The 21,482-nt window shown below is 40.6% G+C and overlaps 1 protein-coding gene and 1 long non-coding RNA gene across 2 annotated transcripts; one reads left to right on the top strand and one right to left on the bottom strand.

The window, feature by feature from the left end:
* The first annotated feature begins 11,504 nt into the window (after positions 1-11,504).
* On the top strand, positions 11,505-14,886 carry LOC127350844 (uncharacterized). Its single transcript, XR_007880656.1, has 2 exons — positions 11,505-11,725; positions 14,737-14,886. It is a non-coding gene; the product is annotated as an uncharacterized LOC127350844 (long non-coding RNA).
* Positions 14,887-16,174: 1,288 nt separating this feature from the next.
* LOC127350814 (Krueppel-like factor 2) lies at positions 16,175-19,277 on the bottom strand. Its single transcript, XM_051377834.1, has 3 exons — positions 18,791-19,277; positions 17,441-18,449; positions 16,175-17,352 (listed from the first exon to the last, which is right to left on the bottom strand). The coding sequence occupies exons 1-3, from the start codon at positions 18,866-18,868 to the stop codon at positions 17,177-17,179; spliced, it is 1,263 nt and encodes a 420-aa protein (XP_051233794.1). The 5' UTR covers positions 18,869-19,277; the 3' UTR covers positions 16,175-17,176.
* Positions 19,278-21,482: the final 2,205 nt, after the last annotated feature.

Raw genomic sequence — 21,482 nt, forward strand, 5'->3', positions numbered from 1 at the left:
GGTCCAGAGTAGTGTTTTTTTTTTTGGTCTTCCTGCCCAGCATGAAACCATAGTCCAGCATGATCAATCATCCTCATATGTACAGTCAAGCCTGAAATTATTCATACCCCTGGCAAATTTTGACTTAAAGTTACTTTTATTCAACCAGCAAGTTTTTGCTTTTTGACCAGAAATGACACAGGCTTCTCCCAAAAGATAATTATTTAAAAAATATATATATTTCTCAGCTTTTATTTACATTTGACAAAATTATTCATACCCTTTGCAAACTGTCACAGTCGATGGGAAAATCCAAAGTTCTTTACCATTCCAAATAGTCCAAGGGCTGTGAGGCCATATCTAAATGTTTTCAAGTTCCAGTGGCTACATTGCAAAGTATTATTAAAAAATTCAAGACAGTCCGCACTGTGGGAAATCTCAGAGGACGTGGTGAATCTGGGCTCTGCTGGGGGCAACGTCTCACGGCAGACAGTCCAACGGACACTGCACACTGCTGGGTTCTACGGACACAGACCAAGGAGGACACCACTTCTCCAGATAAGGCACACAAAAGCCCACTTGGCCTTTGCAATTGCTCATCTGGACAAAGAATAAGACTTCTGGTCTTCTGTTTTATGGTCAGATGAAACAAATTGAATTGTTTGGCCACAATGATGTATCCTTCATTTGGCGTAAAAAAGGAGAAGCCTTCAACCCTAAGAACACCATCCCCACTGTCAAACATGGTGGTGGGAACCTAATGTTTTGGGGGTGTTTTTCAGCCAATGGACCAGGGAACCTAATCACCTAATAAACACTTTAATAGTAATAATGTGCAAGAATATTAAATCACTGTACTGAATGATTGATCACAGTTGACTTTTAATGTGAACAACAGTAACAGACTGGGATCTTGAACACAGTCCTAATCAGAAACAGAAATACTTAGACTTATTGATCCCCTGGGGGGAAATTGATTGGTTGCCCATTGTCCCCCTGTTCAAAATAAATCAGGATATCAATATAGGGCTTAGACCTTAGTGAGCTCACTCTTGTGGATATTCACAATTATCCCGATAATAGAAGTTCACCACAATATATTTGTCTGTGTTTTCTACCATGATATTTGATGCTGTATATCTTCCCATCCCTACATTATACTACAGTATATAACAATGTATAGAAAATAGAAAAAAAGACATTAAAAATATGTACACTACCAATCAGGGGATTGGGACCCCTACTAGGGGTCGCCAAAGCTTCACAGGGGGTCGTAAGGCTGTCTTGATTTTAAGGGAAGTAGGAAAACTTAAGAAATATGCATATATATATATCTTATCATTGAAAAAGTACATAGTTATAACAATGGAAGAACTAATAGAACAAGCGTCAGGGAGAAGGAAATACTGAATATGCCTATTAACTATTGATTAATTGATATTGTATGATTCTTAAAAAAAAAAAAAATGGACCTGTACTTGTATAGCACCTTTCTAGTCTTCCAACCACTCAAAGTGCTTTTACACTACATGCCACATTCACCCTTTCACACAGTGATCGCAAAGCCCATCAAACAGAAACTAACTCATTCATGCACAGCATTGTGAGCAACTTGGGGTTCAGTATCTTGCTTAAGGATCCTTTGACATGCAGCAGGGAGGAGCCAGGGATTGTACCAACAACCTTCCGATTAGGGGACGACGCACTCTAACTCTGAGCCACAGCCGCCCCAATAATATTACAGAGAATTGTATAAAAACGGTTCCTAAAAATATTTTTAAAAATAAATCTCTAATGTAATATTCACAGGAAATAATGTACTCAAAATTCATTCAAATCCCTAATTTTACACAAACTTCCTGCAGTTCTTATGTTCAATTTTATCAGTTGTGCTCTGCTGTTATTGTTGTGCATTGAATAAATGAAATATCCATAAAATATGTAATTTAGTCAGGGGTCATCAGTTCAGTCAATGATAAAAAAGAGGGCCTTTTCAGGAAAAAGTAGAAAGTTTAATAATAAATACTAATGAGAAAAAGGAATGGATCCCTGGACAGCTGTGCTAAAGAAGAGGCATGCTAAATGACAGTTGAGACAAACCACACTAAAACTGTTGCACATTTAAAGTATCATTCTGGTTTAAACTGACTATTTTTTTCATAGTTTTGGTCATCATTGCTATCAGTAGTAATAACACTGTACTCACTAAGCCTGGAAAAAAAACTCACTATGAGTAACTTCTCAAAGGTTGGAAAAGTACAACTCTAGGTCATTAAACAATTTTTCCCTGGTTTCACTCCCCTTATTTATAGGCTTAAGCCATAGTCATTATGTGTTTTAGGCCTGTCATGTATTGCTGTTTCAGAATGAATTAGGTAACTCAGACATGCCATAATTTTTGTAGGTATAATAACAGTTGAATAGCTGGGAGAAATAATCAAAATAGCCAATTATAAACAATTAACTTTATATTTAAAACATACCCGATAATTTTTGTAAATATGGGGCTCCTGCATGAACGCAATACTTGATGGCTAACTAGGGAGTACTAGCCTTGGTTATCACTATAACTTTAATGTAGCAGTGATCATTATACTATGTACATTATTGTTACAATGATATGTGACTGATGGCAACATGATAACATTTATAATTATTTATTTATTGTATTATTTTCATCTTTTTTTCCCTTGTATTATTAGTTTTATTGTTATTGTTGTTATCTCTTCTGCCTTGGATGTCTTTGTTCTGTATGTTGTTATTTTGAAAAAAGTGAATTCTGGTGTTTGTGGTCAGTTGTACTAAACATTCCCTAGGATAGTTAAAAAATATATTATATATTATTTATACACAAAAAATACATAAAAAAACCCACAAAATAAAATTAATTTTGTGTCGATTCTGGTGGCCCCTCTGGACAAAAGTGTTGTTGTTTCTATTGCCTCGTTTCATTGAATTCAAGGGGAAATCCCACTGGGTGTTAGAAATATCCAGTCTTCTTTCCGATGGTCTTGTGTGTTTATGTAGGTCATACAGAGGCACCAGTAGTACATTAAGACTGTTTCATAACAAGTTAACCCCTTAAACATATGGAAAGCAGGAGAAGACAAATAATGAAAAGTTAGAGATGATAAAAAATAAAAAACGGTCATTTTAAAAATAAAAATACTGAGATTTTTAAGTCAGCTCTGACACATGGATCATTTTCACTCCTGTTCTTTTTTATTAATACTATTTTTATTTAGTTTCTAGTTTTTGAGCTTCTGAGGTTCTTAATACTTTGGAGTTTTGGTTCAATCCCGGCTCCTCCCGCCCCGTGTCAAAGCATTCTTGAGCAAGATACTGAACCTTAAATTGCTCCTGATGCTGTGCATGCTGTGCATGCTGTGGTCAGAGTGATCGGAAGACTAGAAAGGCGCTACACAAGTACAGGTCCATATACCATTTACCATAAATGGTCGCTTTACACACATTCACACACATTCACACACTCATGGAAGGCACGCTACCAACTGCTCATCAGTACTGCATGTGCAAGGCAGTATATCGTTTTTTATTTTAAAGGTCCAGTGTGTAGGATTTAGTGGCATCTAGCAGCGTAATTGCAGATTGCAACTTACTTGTTTCACCCTCCTTTTCCAAGAGTGAAAGAGAAACTACAGTGACCGTAAAATGTGTGAAAAATGAGAATAACCCTAAGCCAGGGTTTGTCTGTTTTGGACCTTTAAAATGTGTTTTGAAATTGTAATCTTGCTAATCCATTTAGTGTAGCTGTGCCTTTCCAGTGAGCCAACATGCCCAATAGCAGTACCCTGACTGTGTTTGACCTGAAAGGAACAGAACCTTAATTAGTTTCATTGGACACTAATTGGCTGCTGTGAAAGGGGTCTATATTCTTAGAAATATATCTCAATTTTTACGAAATGTAACTATAATCTGATCTCATTATTACAACTGTAACAGTTTTATGTTTTTTTCTATCCTGATACTCTGTTAAATGTAATCCATTACTCCATAAGAATTATCCTTTAAATGAACTCTTACTTTTCCATATATAAACTGTGCAGAGATTGAACACAACGTGCAGTAACAGCCCATCCCTCCCAGACAGCCACAATGTGCAGTGAATTACACTCAGCTATGTTTCAAGGATACAGCTGTGTAGTGTGAAATGAATGCTGTGCAAACACAGCGTCCATTTCTGGACATATTAGCTGAAACCCAAGCAATCTGCTATGTTAGCGAATGCTAACTGTCTCCGTATGGAATAACAGGAAATTCCTTGCTAGGTTTGTGTTTACCCTATGGTAATGGAGAGGAGGAAATGAGAAGCCTATTGGCTTTTAACTGGGAATGTGGGTCAGAGAGAATGAGGAGGATAAATGTCGGTCTGCCCTCACAATAGTTCAGCACCTCTCCTCTCATTCTGTCCTCTGACCAGTGTGCTTTCACCCTCAGCCTCATCCATCTTCATCCTGTTCCACTGTTTGCAACTTCAGGATTGGCTGCTTTTTTGTGTCATTCTATTGGATATCTTTGGATTGTTGACCAGCCAAAAGAATATGAAGTAATGTATTGAAAAAAGGATCAAAACTTTAAAGCTGCAGTAGGTAACTTTTATAAAAAAATAACTTTTTGTCATTATTGCTGAAATGTTAACCATATCCTGATAGTAGTACACGAGACAGATAATCAGTGACAAAATCAAGTTCCTCCGGCTCCTCCTAGTGCTCCTAATGACACTTGCGAGGATTCACTGGGCCTGAACGAAAATGGAAATTTTTTTTGAAAAAATCAGTCGAGAAAGATATAAAGACGCTTTAAGTTGGTGCCTTAAAGAAAGTTAATTGTTGTGTCATTCCCTGGATCCTAAAGCATCTGTATTTGATGCCCTGGGAATGAGACTCAACAATCAACTATCTCTCTGGCTCTGATGGGTTGTTTTGGTTCAATTCAATTTTTCAATTCAATTTTATTTGTATAGCGCCAATTCATAACAGAAGTTATCTCAGGACACTTTTCAAATAGAGCAGGTCTAGACCGAACTCTTTATAACATTATTTACAGAGACCCAACAGTACCACCATGAGCAAGCACTTGGCGACAAGGGCAAGGAAAAACTGCCTGTTAAAAGGCAGAAACCTAGGACAGATCCTTCGGCTCTAGGTGGGTGGTCGTCTGTCTTGACCAGTTGGGGTGAGAGAGAGAGAGAGAGAGAGAGAGAGAGAGAGAGAGAGAGAGAGAGAGAGAGAGAGAGAGAGAGAGAGAGAGAGAGAGAGAGAAAGAAAGAAAGAAAAGTGACTGATGATGAGCATGATGACGACAACAATGGGGGACAATGAGCATTGCCCTAACTATAAGCTTTATCAAAGAGGTACGTCTTAAGTCTACTCTTAAATGTGGAGAGGGTGTCTGCCTCCCAAACTGGAAGCTGGTTCCACAGGAGAGGAGCTTGGTAGCTGAAGGCTCCTGTTCTACTTTTATAGACTAAAGGAACCACAAGTAGCCCTGCATTCAGAGAGTGCAGTGTTCTAGTGGAGTTATATATAATATCTGAATTCTCAGTATTTATCAAGTTTATTCCTTAAATCAGAAAGTAATTATTGTAGGTGACAAAGGAGGGAGACCACACAGAGAATTTAAATGTTTTAAACAAAAAGAAGTTTAATTAAACAATGTTCACTATCACAAATCACAATATGTATATGTACAGTTGTGGTCAGAAGTTTACATACACTTAATGTGTACTTAAAGAACATAATGTCATGGCCGTCTTGAGTTTCCACTAATTTCTACAACTCTTATTTTTCTGTGATAGAGTGATTGGAACACATACTTATTTGTCACAAAAACCATTCATGAAGTTTGGTTCTTTTGAGTTTATTATGAGTCTACTGAAAATGTGACCAAATCTGCTGGGTCAAAAATATACATACAGCAACATGAATTATCAATTTTGGTTATGTAGAAAGTTGTGTCAATTAAATTAGCTTCATGGGATGGCCTCTTAACTTCTTGTGAGTGATTATAATTGACTACAGCTGGTGACCTCCCTGAGCCCATTTAAATAGGGCTCATTTGATACAATCATTAGACAAACGCTTCAATGGTAAAGTCAAAGGAGCTCAGCACGGATCTGAAAAAGCAAATCATTGACTTGAACAAGTCAGGAAAGTCACTTGGAGCCATTTCAAAGTCCCACGAGCAACTGTGCAAACAACTGTTTGTAAGTATAAAGTGCATGGCACAGTTGTGTCACTGCCACGATCAGGAAGAAAACGCAAGCTATCACCTGCTTCTGAGAGAAAATTGGTTAGGATGGTCAAGAGTCAACCGAGAACCACCAAAAAGCAGGTCTGCAATGCATTACAACCTGCTGGAACACAGGTGTCAGTGTCCACAGTCAAGCGTGTTTTACATCGCCATGGACTGAGAGGCTGCCGTGCAAGAAGGAAGCCCTTGCTCCAGAAGCGGCACCTTAAGGCTCGACTGAAGTTTGCTGCTGATCAAATGGACAAAGATAAGACCTTCTGGAGGAAAGTTCTGTGGTCGGATGAAACAAAAATTGAGCTGTTTGGCCACAATGCCCAGCAATGTTTGGGGGAGAAAAGGTGAGGCCTTTAACCCCAAGAACACCATGCCTACCGTCAAGCATGGTGGTGGTAGTGTTATGCTCTGGGCCTGTTTTGCTGCCAATGGAACTGGTGCTTTACAGAGAGTAAATGGGATAATGAAGGAGAATTACCTCCAAATTCTTCAGGATAACCTAACCATCAGCCCGAAGGTTGGGTCTTGGGCGCAGTTGGGTGTTCCAACAGGACAATGACCCCAAACACACATCAAAAGTGGTAATGGAACGGCTAAATCAGGCTAGAATTAAGGTTTTAGAATGGCCTTCCCAAAGTCCTGACTTAAACCCCATCGAGAACATGTGGACAATGCTGAAGAAACAAGTCCATGTCAGAAAGCCAAAAAATTTAGCTGAACTGCACCGATTCTGTCAAGAGGAGTGGTCAAAGATTCAACCAGAAGCTTGCCAGAAGCTTGTGGATGGCTACCAAAAGCGCCTAATTGAAGTGAAAATGGCCAAGGGACACATAACCATATATTAGCATTGCTGTATGTATATTTTTGACCCAGCAGATTTGGTCACATTTTCAGTAGACCCATACTAAATTCATAAAAGAACCAAACTTCATGAATGTTTTTTGTGACAAAAAACTATGTGTTCCAATCACTCTATCACAGAAAAATAAGAGTTGTAGAAATTATTGGAAACTCAAGACGGCCATGACATTATGTTTCTTTCAACTTCAAGTGTATGTCAGTGAGGTCAGTAGTGGAGTGAGTGTGTGTGTGGAAAAAGGTGATGCATATCTCCAAACACCGATGCATATCTCCAAACACCAAAGCCTATCAGCAAACCAAAGACAGCAACAAACCAGGAACCTGCTGACTGGAAGGAGAGAGAGAATGATTACAAATCAGCCATTTATAAAGAGCAGCAATCAGGACACGCCAGGTGTAGCCCATCTAATTGCCACACCCTCTGCCACTCTGTCTCCTGGAAAGAAGGGAAAAAGACTCAGACCAACCAGAGGGGGGAGGGGTCATCACAATGTGGATGTTGACAACGACAGCCTTAGTAACGCATTTACCTCATTAATAGACTCAATTGGCTTCTCTCAGAGTGTAAATAAACCCACTCATTGTTTTAATCACACATAGGAGGCTAGCACCGTGGTACAACCACCAAACCTGCCAATTAAATCAAAAGCGCGGAAATCTGAAAGAAAAAGGCGTTCTTCCAAATTATTTGAATATCGTCTAACACATAAAGAAAGGCCCTCCGTAATGCCAGAGCAGCCTATTATTCAGCACTAATAGAGGAAAATAAGAACAACCCCAGGTTCCTCTTCAGCACTGTAGCCAGGCTGACAGAGAGTCACAACTCTTTTGAGCCACGTATCTCCATAACCCTAAGTAGCAACAACTTTATAAGCTTCTTTTTGATAAAATTATTACTATTAGAGACAAAATTAATCACCAAATGCCCTCAACAGGTATCGCTGTCTCTCCAAGTTCAGGAACTTTAACAAATGTAAAATCAGATATATATTTAGACTGTTTTTCTGCTATCGAGCTGCATCAACTAACTTCAGTAATTTCTACATCGAAACCATAAACCTGTCTGTTAGACCTGATCCCAACTAGGCTGCTTAAAGAAGTCGTACCCTTAATTGGCACTTCTTTACTGGATATGATCAATCTTTCTTTATTATCAGGATATGTACCACAGTCCTTTTTAAAGTAGCTGTAATTAAACCCCTTCTTAAAAAGCCCACTCTTGACCTAGGTGTCTTAGCCAACTATAGACCGATTTCTAACCTCCCCTTCCTCTCTAAGATACTGGAGAAAGTAGTCGCCAAGCAGTTGTGTGACTTTCTACATAACAATAGTTTATTTGAGGATTTTCAGTCAGGATTTAGAGTTCATCACAGCACAGAGACAGCTCTGGTTAAAGTTAATAATGACCTTTTAATTGCTTCCGACAATGTACTTGTATTATTAGATCTTAGTGCCGCATTTGACACCATTGACCATAATATTCTTTTATAGAGACTTAAGCATCAAATTGGCATTAAAGGAACCGCACTAAGCTGGTTTAAGTCATATTTATCAGATCGTTCTCAGTTTGTACACGTTAACGATGAATCCTCCATAAATACTTAAGTAAGTCATGGAGTTCCACAAGGTTCTGTGGACCAATTCTATTCACGTTATATATGCTCCCCTTAAGCAATATTATTAGGAATCACTCCATTAACTTTCACTGTTATGCAGATGATACCCAGTTATACCTGTTGATCAAGCCTGATGAAAGTTTGTCAGTTATCTAAATTACAAGTATGTCTTAAGGACATAAAAACCTGGATGAGCTGCAATTTCCTGATGTTAAACTCAGAAAGTCACACAACTGTTTGGCGACTTCTTTCTCCAGAATTTTAGAGAGGAAGGGGAGGTTAGAAATGGGTCTATAGATCGCTAAAACCCCTGGGTCAAGAGTGGGCTTTTTAAGAAGGGTTTTAGGCCTGGTGGATTCTTACAAATGTCATTAGGAGCACCAGGAGGAGCCAGAGGAACCTGATTTTTCACAGATTATCTGTCTCATGTACTATAGTCAGGATATAGTGAAGGTTTCGGCAAATATGAGGGAATTTTTTAAAATAAAATTACCAACTTGCTGCTTTAAAGTAACATAAAAACAACCATTTGTTGCAGCCCTAAGCACTTTGAGGTCAGGTTCTCAGAATAGTATGAGGGAATTTAAAGGTGCAGTGTGTAACATCGTTGTGTTACGTTACGAGCGGGTCTTCTTCTAAGGAGTCCTCCATGTCTAAAATTCTGGCAAGTAAGGGTCCCAAGATGAAATCATGTTTAAGCAAGAGTCGGATGATTTAGAGATTTACAAGCAGACTTAATTCACATTACAGACAATAATTTATAAAAATTAGAGCAGTGAGGTCATGTTGGATTGTGGTTAGTACAGGTTTACAGTAAACTAACCTTTTTACACAGCTAACAAGGGAACCTCTTTGTGTGTAGAGAAATCTTTTATTCTGAATATTTAGAAGTAATTCATCGTTGAATACTCATGTTTCCTGTTTGTCAAAGAATAATGTGATTTAGTTAATGTGGTAGTGCAGTTCACATTAGGCTACTGGCTGGCTACTTTTTACTCATACTCTCATTATACCTGCTAATCATCAGCATTAACATTGTCATTGTTTGCATGCTGACATTAGCATTCAGTCTGCCTCTCAGAGCTGCAAGCATGGCTGCAGACTGTTGTTCTTTTTAACCTTAGTCCTGCTTTTCTTCTGAAAATCAGCTCTGGCTGTTCAAACAGAAATCACCTGCCTAAATACCAGATGTGTTTGAGATACAAGACACATGCAAATATTTGATTTCATCTGTTTACACAGAAATGAAATGAGCAAGCAGAGTCGGTGTAATCCAACCATCCACACAGGCAGGCGGTCTGTATTCAATCAGCGTTGCAAACTCATTTAATCCACTGGTGAAATTTTAAACTGGCCTATGTTTTTTTTTTTTAACCTCCATCTGCAAGGTCCCTATTAGGGGACCTTGTGTTGCAACACACACCTACTGTAACTCATTTTCATGGCAATCACATGCCTGGGGGGAGTGTGTGTGTGTGTGTGCGTGTGCGTGTGCGCGTGCGCGTGTGTGTGTTATAAGCCACAGTATCAAGAAGAACCAGAGCTGGCTGGAGGCAACAGGTCTGTTAGCAATTTGCTAACAAAAAACAGTTTTGTTACCTAGCTGAAACCAGACGAGACAGTAGGTATTCACATGAAGCCTCACACAAACACACATACACAAACACACACACACTCACGCAGAGGGAGGAAATCTTTCCTGACATGAGCTGATTGAGAGCAGTTGTGATCATAAGCCGGTGGATGTGATCAACTTGGGGTGGGGTGGTGGGGGTGTGGGGGGCCGGGGATCACAAAGAGTAAGAGGAGGATGGACAGGCTGGTGGTTGTAGTCAATAGAAGTAGAAATGAAGTGTGTGTGTGTGTGTATGTCTGTGTAGGTGTTTGTAGGTGTGTGTGTAAAGTAATGCATATAGCCTAAAATGCCATTGGAGGAAAAGTATTCCTCCCTCATGTTCTGATCTGGTCTCGCTCTAGGTGAACTAATTTCTGGTAATTAATTCAGTTTCTTTACAGAAGTTCTTGACCCACAAATTTTTTTCCCAATTTTTTTTCATTTTTTCCATCCTTATTAAATATGTATACGGAATTTTACGGTTATTTGACTGGGAGCATGATTAACTTGTTTATCTGGAACACAAGCCATATCTTCCCTCCTTTATCTTCCTCCAACCCTCCTCCCTAACTTCCTCAAGAAGAGAGAAATAAGTATGAAATGGAATGGAAAACCATCGGAAAGGTTCCAAACCCAGCTGAACTAACTCCCTAACTAAGAAACTGCTGCATTAGTAAAAGTGTGATGAGGTGTTCAGGGACCAGATTCCATCAGATGTTTGCAGCTGTCCCAGTAGATGGCATACTCTTTCCATAAATGCAATTCCCAACTTTTCCTCAGACAGTGCTGGGCATCTGTGTTTCTGGGTATCCATTCAGATATGTTTTTTTCAGTTAAGGCTGATGTTTCAAGAAGGCTTGTCTTATCTTTTGTTTCTCAAACAGCTGATAAAGTTCACAGGAAATCCAGTGAATATTACCTGGAGTCTCCTCATTTACTGGTAAAGAATCAGCAGTCATGATTCAGTATTACAGCTCTGTGTTAGCCTCCACATACTAAAATAAGCAAGATATCATCTCTAGATGTGATTAACCCAAGGAAGATCATTTGGAACCTTAAAAAGTTTCACAGTGTTGGTTTCAAATGCAAATTCTGCAGCGGATAAATCCTCCGTGGCCTTTTGACTGCACTGAGAGCAGAAACGCTGCTGATCTCCACCTTTCTGGTATCAGTTTTCTATGGTTTTATGAGTGCGTTATGTTGAACTTGGACAAGAATAAGCTGTTAAACACTCTGGAGGGGAGTTCCTCTGAGATAAACTCTTGCACAAGAGCTTGTAAGCATGTTTACAGCCTCTTGTTAACAGAAAATATTAGTCTTGGCTGGCAAGGCAGGAGGGAGAATCTGTGAAAAACGCATCGTAATGGGAAAGAATGCCTCACAAAGGGTAGGCCTAATGTCACATGAGTTGTATCCCCCTGGTTTATAGATTGTGTTTATACACTAGAGGTGTGCGTGGAACGGTTCATGTGCGAGCAGGGAACCAAATAAAAGCCCCTCTACCTGTTCAGGGCTCAGTGATGTAATGTCAGAAAGGAGAGGAGCCACAACAGCCACTGAAAGACTGGGATTAGTTTGGATGGTTTCTTTGAACTGTAGTCAGCTTTACCTGCTCACTACAGTACTGCTTATTTTATTAGGGTCTGTATTTTACTACTCTGTATTTCTTTTTTTTGCTGTAAAGCTCAGCTTTGTTTGTACTGCTCGCGTCAATGAAAAATTACTTTTACAAAATTCAACAGCAATTGCAACAGTGTCTGGATTATCACAGTTTTCCCCTGTTTTCATTGGAACAACTTTCTGCAAGGGATATAATGATTTGATACAATTCATACTACAAACAATCTACATAATATATTTTCTTTTGACTCATGACCTCCACAAAAGAAATTCCATTCAACTCCACTGTAAACATGAAAAAACCTGAACCAATATGGGCAGATACAATTAGTAGTCAGTGAGAAAATGTGTTTTTGTCATTTAGATGAATGAAGGAAATCACATTAAAAGCTGCACCTTTTCAGCAAATGGAAATGTTCTGGATTTGATTCATTTCCCTCCAAATTCAGCCTGGCATGTTTGGTATCTGCATAATTTTTAAAAATGCTTCGGCAGACAAGAGCAGGCTAACCCATCAGAGTGCTCAGGAGCCGTCACACAGAGTTGTTTCACACACACACAACTGTGTATCTGAGAGAAAGCAGAAACCAGCATGTAAACTATCTGACCCCTCAGGGCAGAGATTCCCACGCTCTGCAGCAGCAGCCATCATCCTGTACCCAGCTGAAAAAGTGAAATGAAAATGTTTGATTTTTCACTTGAGTAAATGTACTAATAATAGAAGCGGGGGCTTCCTCTTTTCTAAGGGCTGGCACAGGGCCGTCCTGGAGATGACACCGAGATGTGTGGCCTTTCGCAATCGAAAATAGACACAGGCCTTCTGACTGCTGCACCAGTGCAAGTGTGAAATGGAGAGGCAGTGAAGAGTTTCATGAACAACCATCTCACACAAATAAACTATGTGGCATACCTGCATGCTTCTTGGAGTTAAAGGATAATTTCTTGTTATCAGTTGTAATAGAATGGTGATATGATGGGTGATTTTACTATTATTCTGCGTTTTTTTCTTCCAAATAAGTAACCCGGAGGCTTATTTCTGGCCTGTCTGAACGTGTTGTGTTTCGAGACCAGTCCAATAGCAATGTCACTGTGGTTATCACCAATAGGAATGATTGCCAAAACTACAAAAATAACTACCAAAAAAAAAGATCTATTGTCAAAAATGGAATATAATATTCATAGGTATGTTTTCATTAGCCTATAATCACCTGAAAATAAGAATTGTTGTGTCCAGACTCATGGAGTCCGCCATGTTTTTTGTGAGTTTCGTGGCCACCGTAGTTTCTCCTACACCGACTGTTCTCATTCCAAGGTTGTCAAATACAGACGTGAGCGGTGTTCAGTTAGTTGCAATCTGCAACTTCGCTGGTAGATGCCACTAAATCCTACATACTGGTCCTTTAATAAAATCAGTTGAACCATAAAGCAGGCTGAAGCACTGTAGTAGTGCATGGCTGGTGAAGGTTCTACTTTACTACTTCTAGTTCTACTTTCTGAGCTACCTTTACCTACGAACCAGGACATACAACGTGTCATTTACCCATGTCTAAAGGAAACAGAGGCATGGACTAGAGTCAAATACTTGATGACTTTAGACTTGACTTGGCAGAATCAGAAAAAATGTGTAACCCAACTTGGACTTTAGCACCAATGACTTGTGACTTCACGTTTACTTGAGCCTTTTGACTTGAAAATACTTGGTACCTTCCCCAAGCCCTTGGACTAAAAAGTCTGTTGTTTAAAAAGTTTGCCACAAAACTATTAATTTCCCTTCATTTTCAAAGTTAACGCTTTTCATTCCCAGCAAGCTAACATTTAATTCCCCAGGTCCACTTTGTTTGAACCAATCCGACAGCATCCAATCAAGTTACGAATTGCAGCATGCAAAACGGGCATTGAACATTAAAGCATGTAAACCTGTTCTATCCCATTAAAAAGTATGAACCTCAAAAAGAGAATAATGGAGCCTCTTCAATATATTATTACTTGCATTATGACTTGTAGGTGAAGTGAACAGTCTGCTGTCAGGGAATTGTAAGTAATGGTACGAATGAGGACAACAGTCTCTCCTTGAAGGCGTTGCACTCAGTTTACATGAAAAGTGACGGAAGTGGCTGAGTGAAGAGTGAAAAGAGAGTTTGAAAGAAAAAAAAAACTCCACCAAGCTGACCGCTTACTGGCTTATGTGAGCATTGCTGTTTGAATATGTGTCAGAGCTTTATTTGCTACAATGACAGAGAACTTCACTGTGCTTGAATGCACTCAGATGATCAAACTCCCTTTTTTTTTTTCCTCCGTCACCTCTGTCATGCTCTTGTGGACTTTGACACAACAGTCATTTTCATATAAACGATTTCCATATTGTGGCTCTCTATAAGTGACTCCTGATGTAACAATTCAACCCACAGCCCTGATGGTATCTTGGTCATCTAAACACCTGCTTTCTAGGAGGGGAAAAAATCCGCTGGCTCACAGGAATCTGTGTGTTTTATGTCTTATCTTTGGAATAAAAAAATTACATGTGCAAATGCTGATAGTAATCCTACTCACATGTAATAAAAAAAATATTTTTCCCACCATTCAGCCTGAAAGAACTTGAACAGATTATTCTCCTCATCCCTGCTGAAGTCTCCTTCGGTTTATTTGAGACAGGGTTTCTCTTTCTTTCACCCCTCCGTACCTCCCACTCATTGTGGTTCGCCCCATGCCCCAACGCTGCCTCCGTTATATATCGAGCCTCTGTAATTATGTCAATGTAATGTTTGTATTTATACACAGTGCTCTGGCAGCTGCTATGTCCCAGCTGGGAAGCATTGGTCCAACGCTGCAGACGGGACCCTTTGGGCCGAACCAGCTTCTGACCATGGCTCACCTGCTGAACCTCTGTCTCTGAACCGTCACCTTCAGGATTAAAAGTGAAATATTCAACATGTATTGTGCATCATTTCAGATAGATTGCCCCAACATTGTGGTATCTTTGGAATTTTTAATAAAATTACCTAATCTTCGGAACCAGGCTAGGAGAGCGGATTTTTTTGCTGTACAAAATCAGACTTCTTTCTGTGAATTACTGCCTGCCTTAGCCTTATTTGACAGGATAGCTCAAGTAAGGCCTCAGCCTTGGTACATGGGGTACCAGGTGAGCTACCAGGGTGCCCCTTTGTTGCAGAATTTTACCTCCTCTGGCATGTAAGAGTTATTCAAATAAACAATTTGAGAGGGAAGAATAATTTTTAGTTGATCTGGACAGAAGCTGTAAATATGTATGATCTGAAAAGAGGTGCTTTGTTTTAAGGCAGTTTTACCTGAACTTTGTTCCTCTTTATAGCAAACCAAGCTCTACCCACAACCCCTTGTTGCCAATTGTTGATTGGCAACAAGGGGCAGTTCAACCAGTATTATATTCTCTTCTCTTATTCTGCCACCGTCGCCAAGTGCTTGCTCATGGTTCAAGAGGTTTATTATCATATGTACAGTATAAACACAAGGCTAGTACGCACAATGAAAATCTTACTTTGCCTGACTCCCTGAGGTAACAAACAAGTAGAACAGTAAGAACATAAAAATTAAGAATATATGTATATAAAAATGTTCAATATAAAATATAACTAAAATATAACATATAACTTACAACATAAAATGTAAAGTGCAGACTGTCGCACACACGAGCTGTGCATGTAAGATGCACAGTAACAAAAATAAACGAACAAAAAGTTACGTTGGGAGAGCGAAGCAAACACGTCGACCACGGTGGGTGCCATTTTGAAATATTCATGGTGGGAACTGTTGGGTCTCTTCAAATAGAGCAGGTCTAGACCATACTCCTTATTAAATTATTTACAGTGTACCGTACTGAGATAACATATGTTATGGATTGGCACTATACAAATAAACTGAATGGAATTGAATTTTTAGACTTTTTAACAGTTTTTAGTCTTGAGAAAGTACAAATAGCCACTATTGGAAATGTAGGAAACAAACATTATTTGTACATTTATTGTGTCTTCTTTTTTTACGGTGTGGTCTATCATCTTGTGAACCTTCAGTATTCCTTGGGTGTCTGAACCTCCAAGTTGGAAACTGTGAACTGTGTGTGTGTGTGTGTGTGTGTGTGTGTGTGTGTGTGTGTATGTATGTATGTATGTATGTAAATATCAAGCCAGGTTTTTTTTTTTGTTAACCCTCTATCCAAATATTTGATAATCACACTCAGGACTCATGTTGTCATTTAGTTTAATATGTACAATAAAATAAACTATTTACATTATATAAAAAAGATTCTATTTACAAGGCAGTACATTTCTTCAAGACACGAACAAACAAGGCTTTTTTGCCAAAGACTGAGTAGCCCTTTGTCAATCAGGTGGTGTTGAGATGGCATGCACTTCTGTGAGACTAAGACCCTGACTTCAAATGCTAGTAGATAACACAGACTCACAGACACATTCTATTCAAGCCTTCAGGGAGGACAGAATGAAAGGCAGTTTTAGAACAAAACATTGTCTCAAAGCTTATTTCACGTGCTGTTTACACTTACAAAATAACACACATAATAAATCTTTGATTATCTTCTAGCCAGTGGAGAATATGGCACTCGTAATGTGTGTAATAATGTGTTATAGAAGGCACTAATGGGGAAAATACAAAACAAAAATCATCACTCTTTGAGGGATTGTCTGTTTCCAGTTGCTTCAGTGGCATGTGCCTGACATGTTGAGTGGAATGTTCCTTTAATTTGTTGCCTAACGGCACTCCATACAAAAGTAGTACCAGCTACATATCCAACTTTATAGTTAAAAAACTTCAGTCTGAACAGAGTTGCTCTGTTTCTGTCCTATCTGGCTGTATTTCCTCATTGTTTTGTGATTTATTACTTTCAAAAATAACATTTAAATAGAATTTTTTTTTTTTTTTTTTTTTTTTTTTTTACAAAATATAATTTGAGGGCTTCCCGTGATGCTCCCTTTGCCCCAATGAAAAATCACTATAATGCTCCTATAATGAACCTATAGGTATTACAGTGTAGTCAGTAGTGGCATCGTCATACTGTATGGCAGTTTATGCTGTTATGGTACCACTATAGTTAACATTCCTATAGGAACCTGCGTCTATATGTTTGCATAGCATTCTTCTATAGCTGGTCACAGGATTATTACAGTTCTCTTTATCGGTGCATAGAAGTCCTTGTCTCCTCCAGGTCTGTCCCTCAGGACCCGCCTCACATGTGCCTCTTCATGTGCAGGGCCAGGTGATCCGAGCGAGAGAAGGCCCGCTCGCACAGGTGACACTGGAACGGCCTGTGTCCAGTGTGCTTCCGGAAATGACGTGTGAGCTCATCGGAGCGAGCGAACTTCCAACCGCAACCCTCCCAGCTACAGTGGTAGGGCTTCTCTCCTGTAAACACACAACAGCCGTGAGTGACGTCATGGTTTGGCGGTAGGTATGACGGGATAGATGGATGACGTTAAACGTGCAGTCTTACCTGTGTGTGTCCTGAGATGGGCCTTTAGGTGGGAGCTCTTGGTGTAGGTCTTCCCACAGCCGGTGAAAGTGCAGGTGTGCGTCGCAGTCCGTTTCCTCGGCCAGGACCGGCGACCCCTCTTCGGCTTGGCGTCCATCATTTCCAGCGGGGAGGACGGCGGGGTTAGCAGGACGCGCTGGCCGGCCGCTGGCTGCTGCTGCATGCCCATGGCCGCGTCCTCCTCGAACATGCCGGGGAACTGGTGGTGATGGTGCGCCCCGGGGAACGGGAGCTGCATGCCGTTGTGTGGGTGAGGGAATCCCCCAGGCGCGCAGCGGTGGTGGGGGTGGAAGCTCTGCGGGAACGTCAGCGAGGTGGAGTTGCATATCTGGGGCTGGTGACACTCGGAGCTCCTCAGGTCATCCGGGCTAAGGGGCGGCGTCATGCTACCCACGGCGGCCTGCGGGGAGTTGGCCAGCCGAGGCTGCTGCTCATATGACATCATGCAGGAGACGTTCCCCTCTTGCTTGATTTTGGTGCAGCTCTGAGGCACCAGACCAGTAACAGGTCCGTACGCGTCCATAGAGGCTGGCTCCACTTTAATGCTCGGAAGCTCAGGGAATAAATCCTGATTGGGCTGGAAAGGCGTGGAGCTGATCAGGAATCTGCCCTGGATGCCTGGGCTGTTCCCAGGGAGGAAGCTGGTATCCACGTCGGAGCGAAGGAGCTCCGCCATCAGGCTGTTGTAGGGCGGCGGTGGGCTGTTCATGTCTGGGACAGAGGTGTAATTGGCCGGCTGCTGGGGCATCGCGGTGTGCCGCTGCTGGTGGTGGTGGTGATACACGGACGCCCCGGACTCCTGGAGCCGATAGGATTCTGCCACCGTCCCGGACACCGACGCACTGTCAGAGACGGCGGTGTTAGCCAGAATAAACTCAAGATCCAAGAACTTATCCAGGTCTTCTTCGTCTTTCCTGCCCAGGCAGGTGCTGTCCATGTTGGACACGCTGCTTATGTCGCCCTTCCACCTCTGGAGCGAGAATGAGACAGTAGAGTTAGTTTGTTTAGTTTTAGTTTTTGTGTTACAGCACTGCAGTTAACTCTGATAAAATATCTCGAAAACAGCACAAAAAGTACACGGAGGACTGAATACCAAGAAACTGTTTCAACTGTAAACATTATTTAACCACAATCACAGTGAATCTAATTAGAGAAATTCCAAAGTTGAAAAAGTTTCAGTGAGCAGAAAACACCGTGTAGGCTGAGTTCTGATATGACAGAATGATACAGAACAAGTATTCAGTTATGTTCAATACCCCGAACTGTATCAGTGCTCAAAACATGTGTAAATATACAAACAGCGAAACTTACATCTTCCCAACATTTCTCCTTTTGGTTGGCAAACGTCGAGATTGATGGTAAAATGGTCCCACTCAAGGCCATTTCCATGCGTTATTTAAAAAAGTAGAAAAACACTTTATCTGTTTTTAAGGAAATCACCAGAGTACGCCGAGTCTCCAGAAAAAGCTACAGAGCGCGTTACTTCTTTTGCCGTCCGATGAGCTGCTGCTCCTCACTCATATGCAGCTGTGTGCCTGGAAGTAGCTGCTTTTCTTATAAGTATTGCGTCGCTGCACGGATCAGACCAATGCGAGGCTTGGGGAAGGAAGCGCGTCCAGGATGGGGACGCTGCGCACCGGCCAGCCCCCTAAATTTAGCCTTGGTATAAAAGTCCGAGTTTCCCTGCGACTCAGAGACAGAGAGGTGGTGAGAGAGTCAGAGGAGGTACTGGTGCGGAATGCTCGCTCTGCTCAGCTGCGGGCTACTTAACCTTCTCAGGGAAGAACCCGCCCATCGTCAAACCTGGCCAACAACTGGCAGGGCAGAGGCAGCGACCGCCCCTACATCAGCGCCACTAAAAGACATAATAAGCAATTAACACGTTGTTGGAAAAAGAGCAACGAAACCGATACTAAAAGGGCACACAGGCTGTGCACAAAGAGGAAGAGAGATGCTGCAGGTACCCTCTGCCCTGCGCAATACGCATTCGGGTACGGTGCGTTTACGCACACAGTAGTGCCGCTTTTTTCCGTGTTTGCTTCGTCCATTTATTTATTTACTGTGTTGACACAAACAGTTCTTGCTGGTTGATAAAAATGCCGATCCTTCAATGTGAAACATCTCTCCGTCTGTGTGAAAACATGAGCAGACAGAGAGCCTGTGCGGATCACACAGTCCCTTCACAAAAACGCACTCGTCCATTCCTCCCCGGCTGTCATGCCCGTAGAAGCGCGGGGGGTGGGGGTGGGGGATTTGTTTCTGCTGCAGGCTTCAGCCACCAGGCGCCAGCGGCAGCACGGCTATTCCTCTCCATGCTCCGTGAAGCCTCATTCAGGTGATAATAAGGCGGTTCTCCGGTACTCGCAGCAGTATCGTCAGAGAGGGGAGAGACTGGCAAAACTGGGATTGCTTTATAATTTCTCGTGATCTGATAAAAAAAAAGAGAGACTGTGCTTTTGAAGTAAAAGTAGTGATACCACAATGTAAAGCTGTTCCAGTACAAGTTAAACATGTTAGATAAGCAAAGGAATTAAGAAAATATACTTGAAGTATCAAAAGCAAATTTACTGTTTACACTGTGATTATTACTGATGCATTAACAGCATTACATCTCAGTGGTGCTCATTTGAACTACTTCGACTGATTTTAAAATATTAATCTGAACAACAATAACTGCACAGCTTTCAAATAAAGAGTAAGAGGTACAAAATATAGGAAGAGCATCACAAGAGTACTTCAAGGTTGTTTTATGTTCTGTATGAGGACCAGGGGCAGATCTAGAGCAATATTCATGAGTTGACCAGAGTGTGGCATGGAGACTTTAAGAGGTGGCAGAAATATATGCTGTTTTGATCAAAAACAATCACATATATCAATATTTGCAATATTTGCAAAAAACATCTAAATGAAAATATTTGAACTCAAAAAACATTATTGTGGCACATTAGTAAAGCATTGAATAGAAACATCTAAAGGTATACTGGTATCTAAGATTTTTCCAAATACATGTCCTTTTTCATTGAACTTGAGCCTAAAAAAACTCTCAAATGTAGCCATAAAAGGTAATTCAGTAAATTTCAGCTTTTTAAGTTAATCTAAATTCAATTCAATTTTATTTGTATAGCGCCAATTCATAACAGAAGTTATCTCAGGACACTTTTCAAATAGAGTAGGTCTAGACCAAACTCTTTATAACATTATTTACAGAAACCCAACAGTACCACCATGAGCAAGCACTTGGCGACAAGGGCAAGGAAAAACTGCCTGTTAAAAGGGTAATAGGGTACTATGAGCTCTTTGAGATATGAAGGGGCCTGACCATGAAGAGCTTTATAGGTGAGGAGGAGGATTTTAAATTCTATTCTACATTTTGGAGGGAGCCAGTGCAGAGAAGCTTGTACAGGAGAGACGTGATCTATTTTTCTAGTTCCTGTCAGTACTCATGCTGCAGCGTTCTGAATTAATTGGAGCGTTTTAATGGACTTATTGGGGCAGCCTGATAATAAAGAGTTGCAGTAATCCAGCCTTGAAGTAACAAATGCATGGATTAGTTTTTCTGCATCTGTCTGTGATAGGATGTGTCTAATTTTTGTAATATTACGTAAATGAAAGTAGGCAGTCCTGGAGGTCTGCTTTATGTGGGAGTTAAATGACAAATCCTGATTAAAGATAACTCCAAGATTCCTGACAGTGGTGCTAGAGGCCAAGGTAATGCCATCTAGAGTAACTATATCTTTAGACAGTGAGTCTCTAAGGTTTTTGGGGCCAAGAACAAGAATTTCGTTTTTTTCTGAGTTTAACATCAGAAAATTGCAGCTCATCCAGGATTTTATGTCCTTAAGACATGTTTGTAATTTAGATAATTGATTAATTTCATCGGGCTTGATCGATAGATATAACTGCGTATCATCTGCATAACAGTGAAAGTTAATGGAGTGATTCCTAATAATGTTGCCTAAAGGGAGCATATATAAAGTAAATAGTATTGGTCCAAGTACAGAAC

This window comes from Dicentrarchus labrax, unplaced genomic scaffold (assembly GCF_905237075.1).
Source record: "Dicentrarchus labrax unplaced genomic scaffold, dlabrax2021, whole genome shotgun sequence".
Classification (NCBI taxonomy): domain Eukaryota; kingdom Metazoa; phylum Chordata; class Actinopteri; family Moronidae; genus Dicentrarchus; species Dicentrarchus labrax.

Coding starts and splice junctions, on each gene's coding strand:
- LOC127350814 (XM_051377834.1), bottom strand. CDS start 18,868: ATGGAAATGGCCTTGAGTGGGACCATTTTACCATCAATCTCGACGTTT. Junction 18,450..18,790: donor AGGAGAAATGTTGGGAAGAT/GTAAGTTTCGCT, acceptor TTCTCGCTCCAG/AGGTGGAAGGGCGACATAAG. Junction 17,353..17,440: donor CCATCTCAGGACACACACAG/GTAAGACTGCAC, acceptor GTGTGTTTACAG/GAGAGAAGCCCTACCACTGT.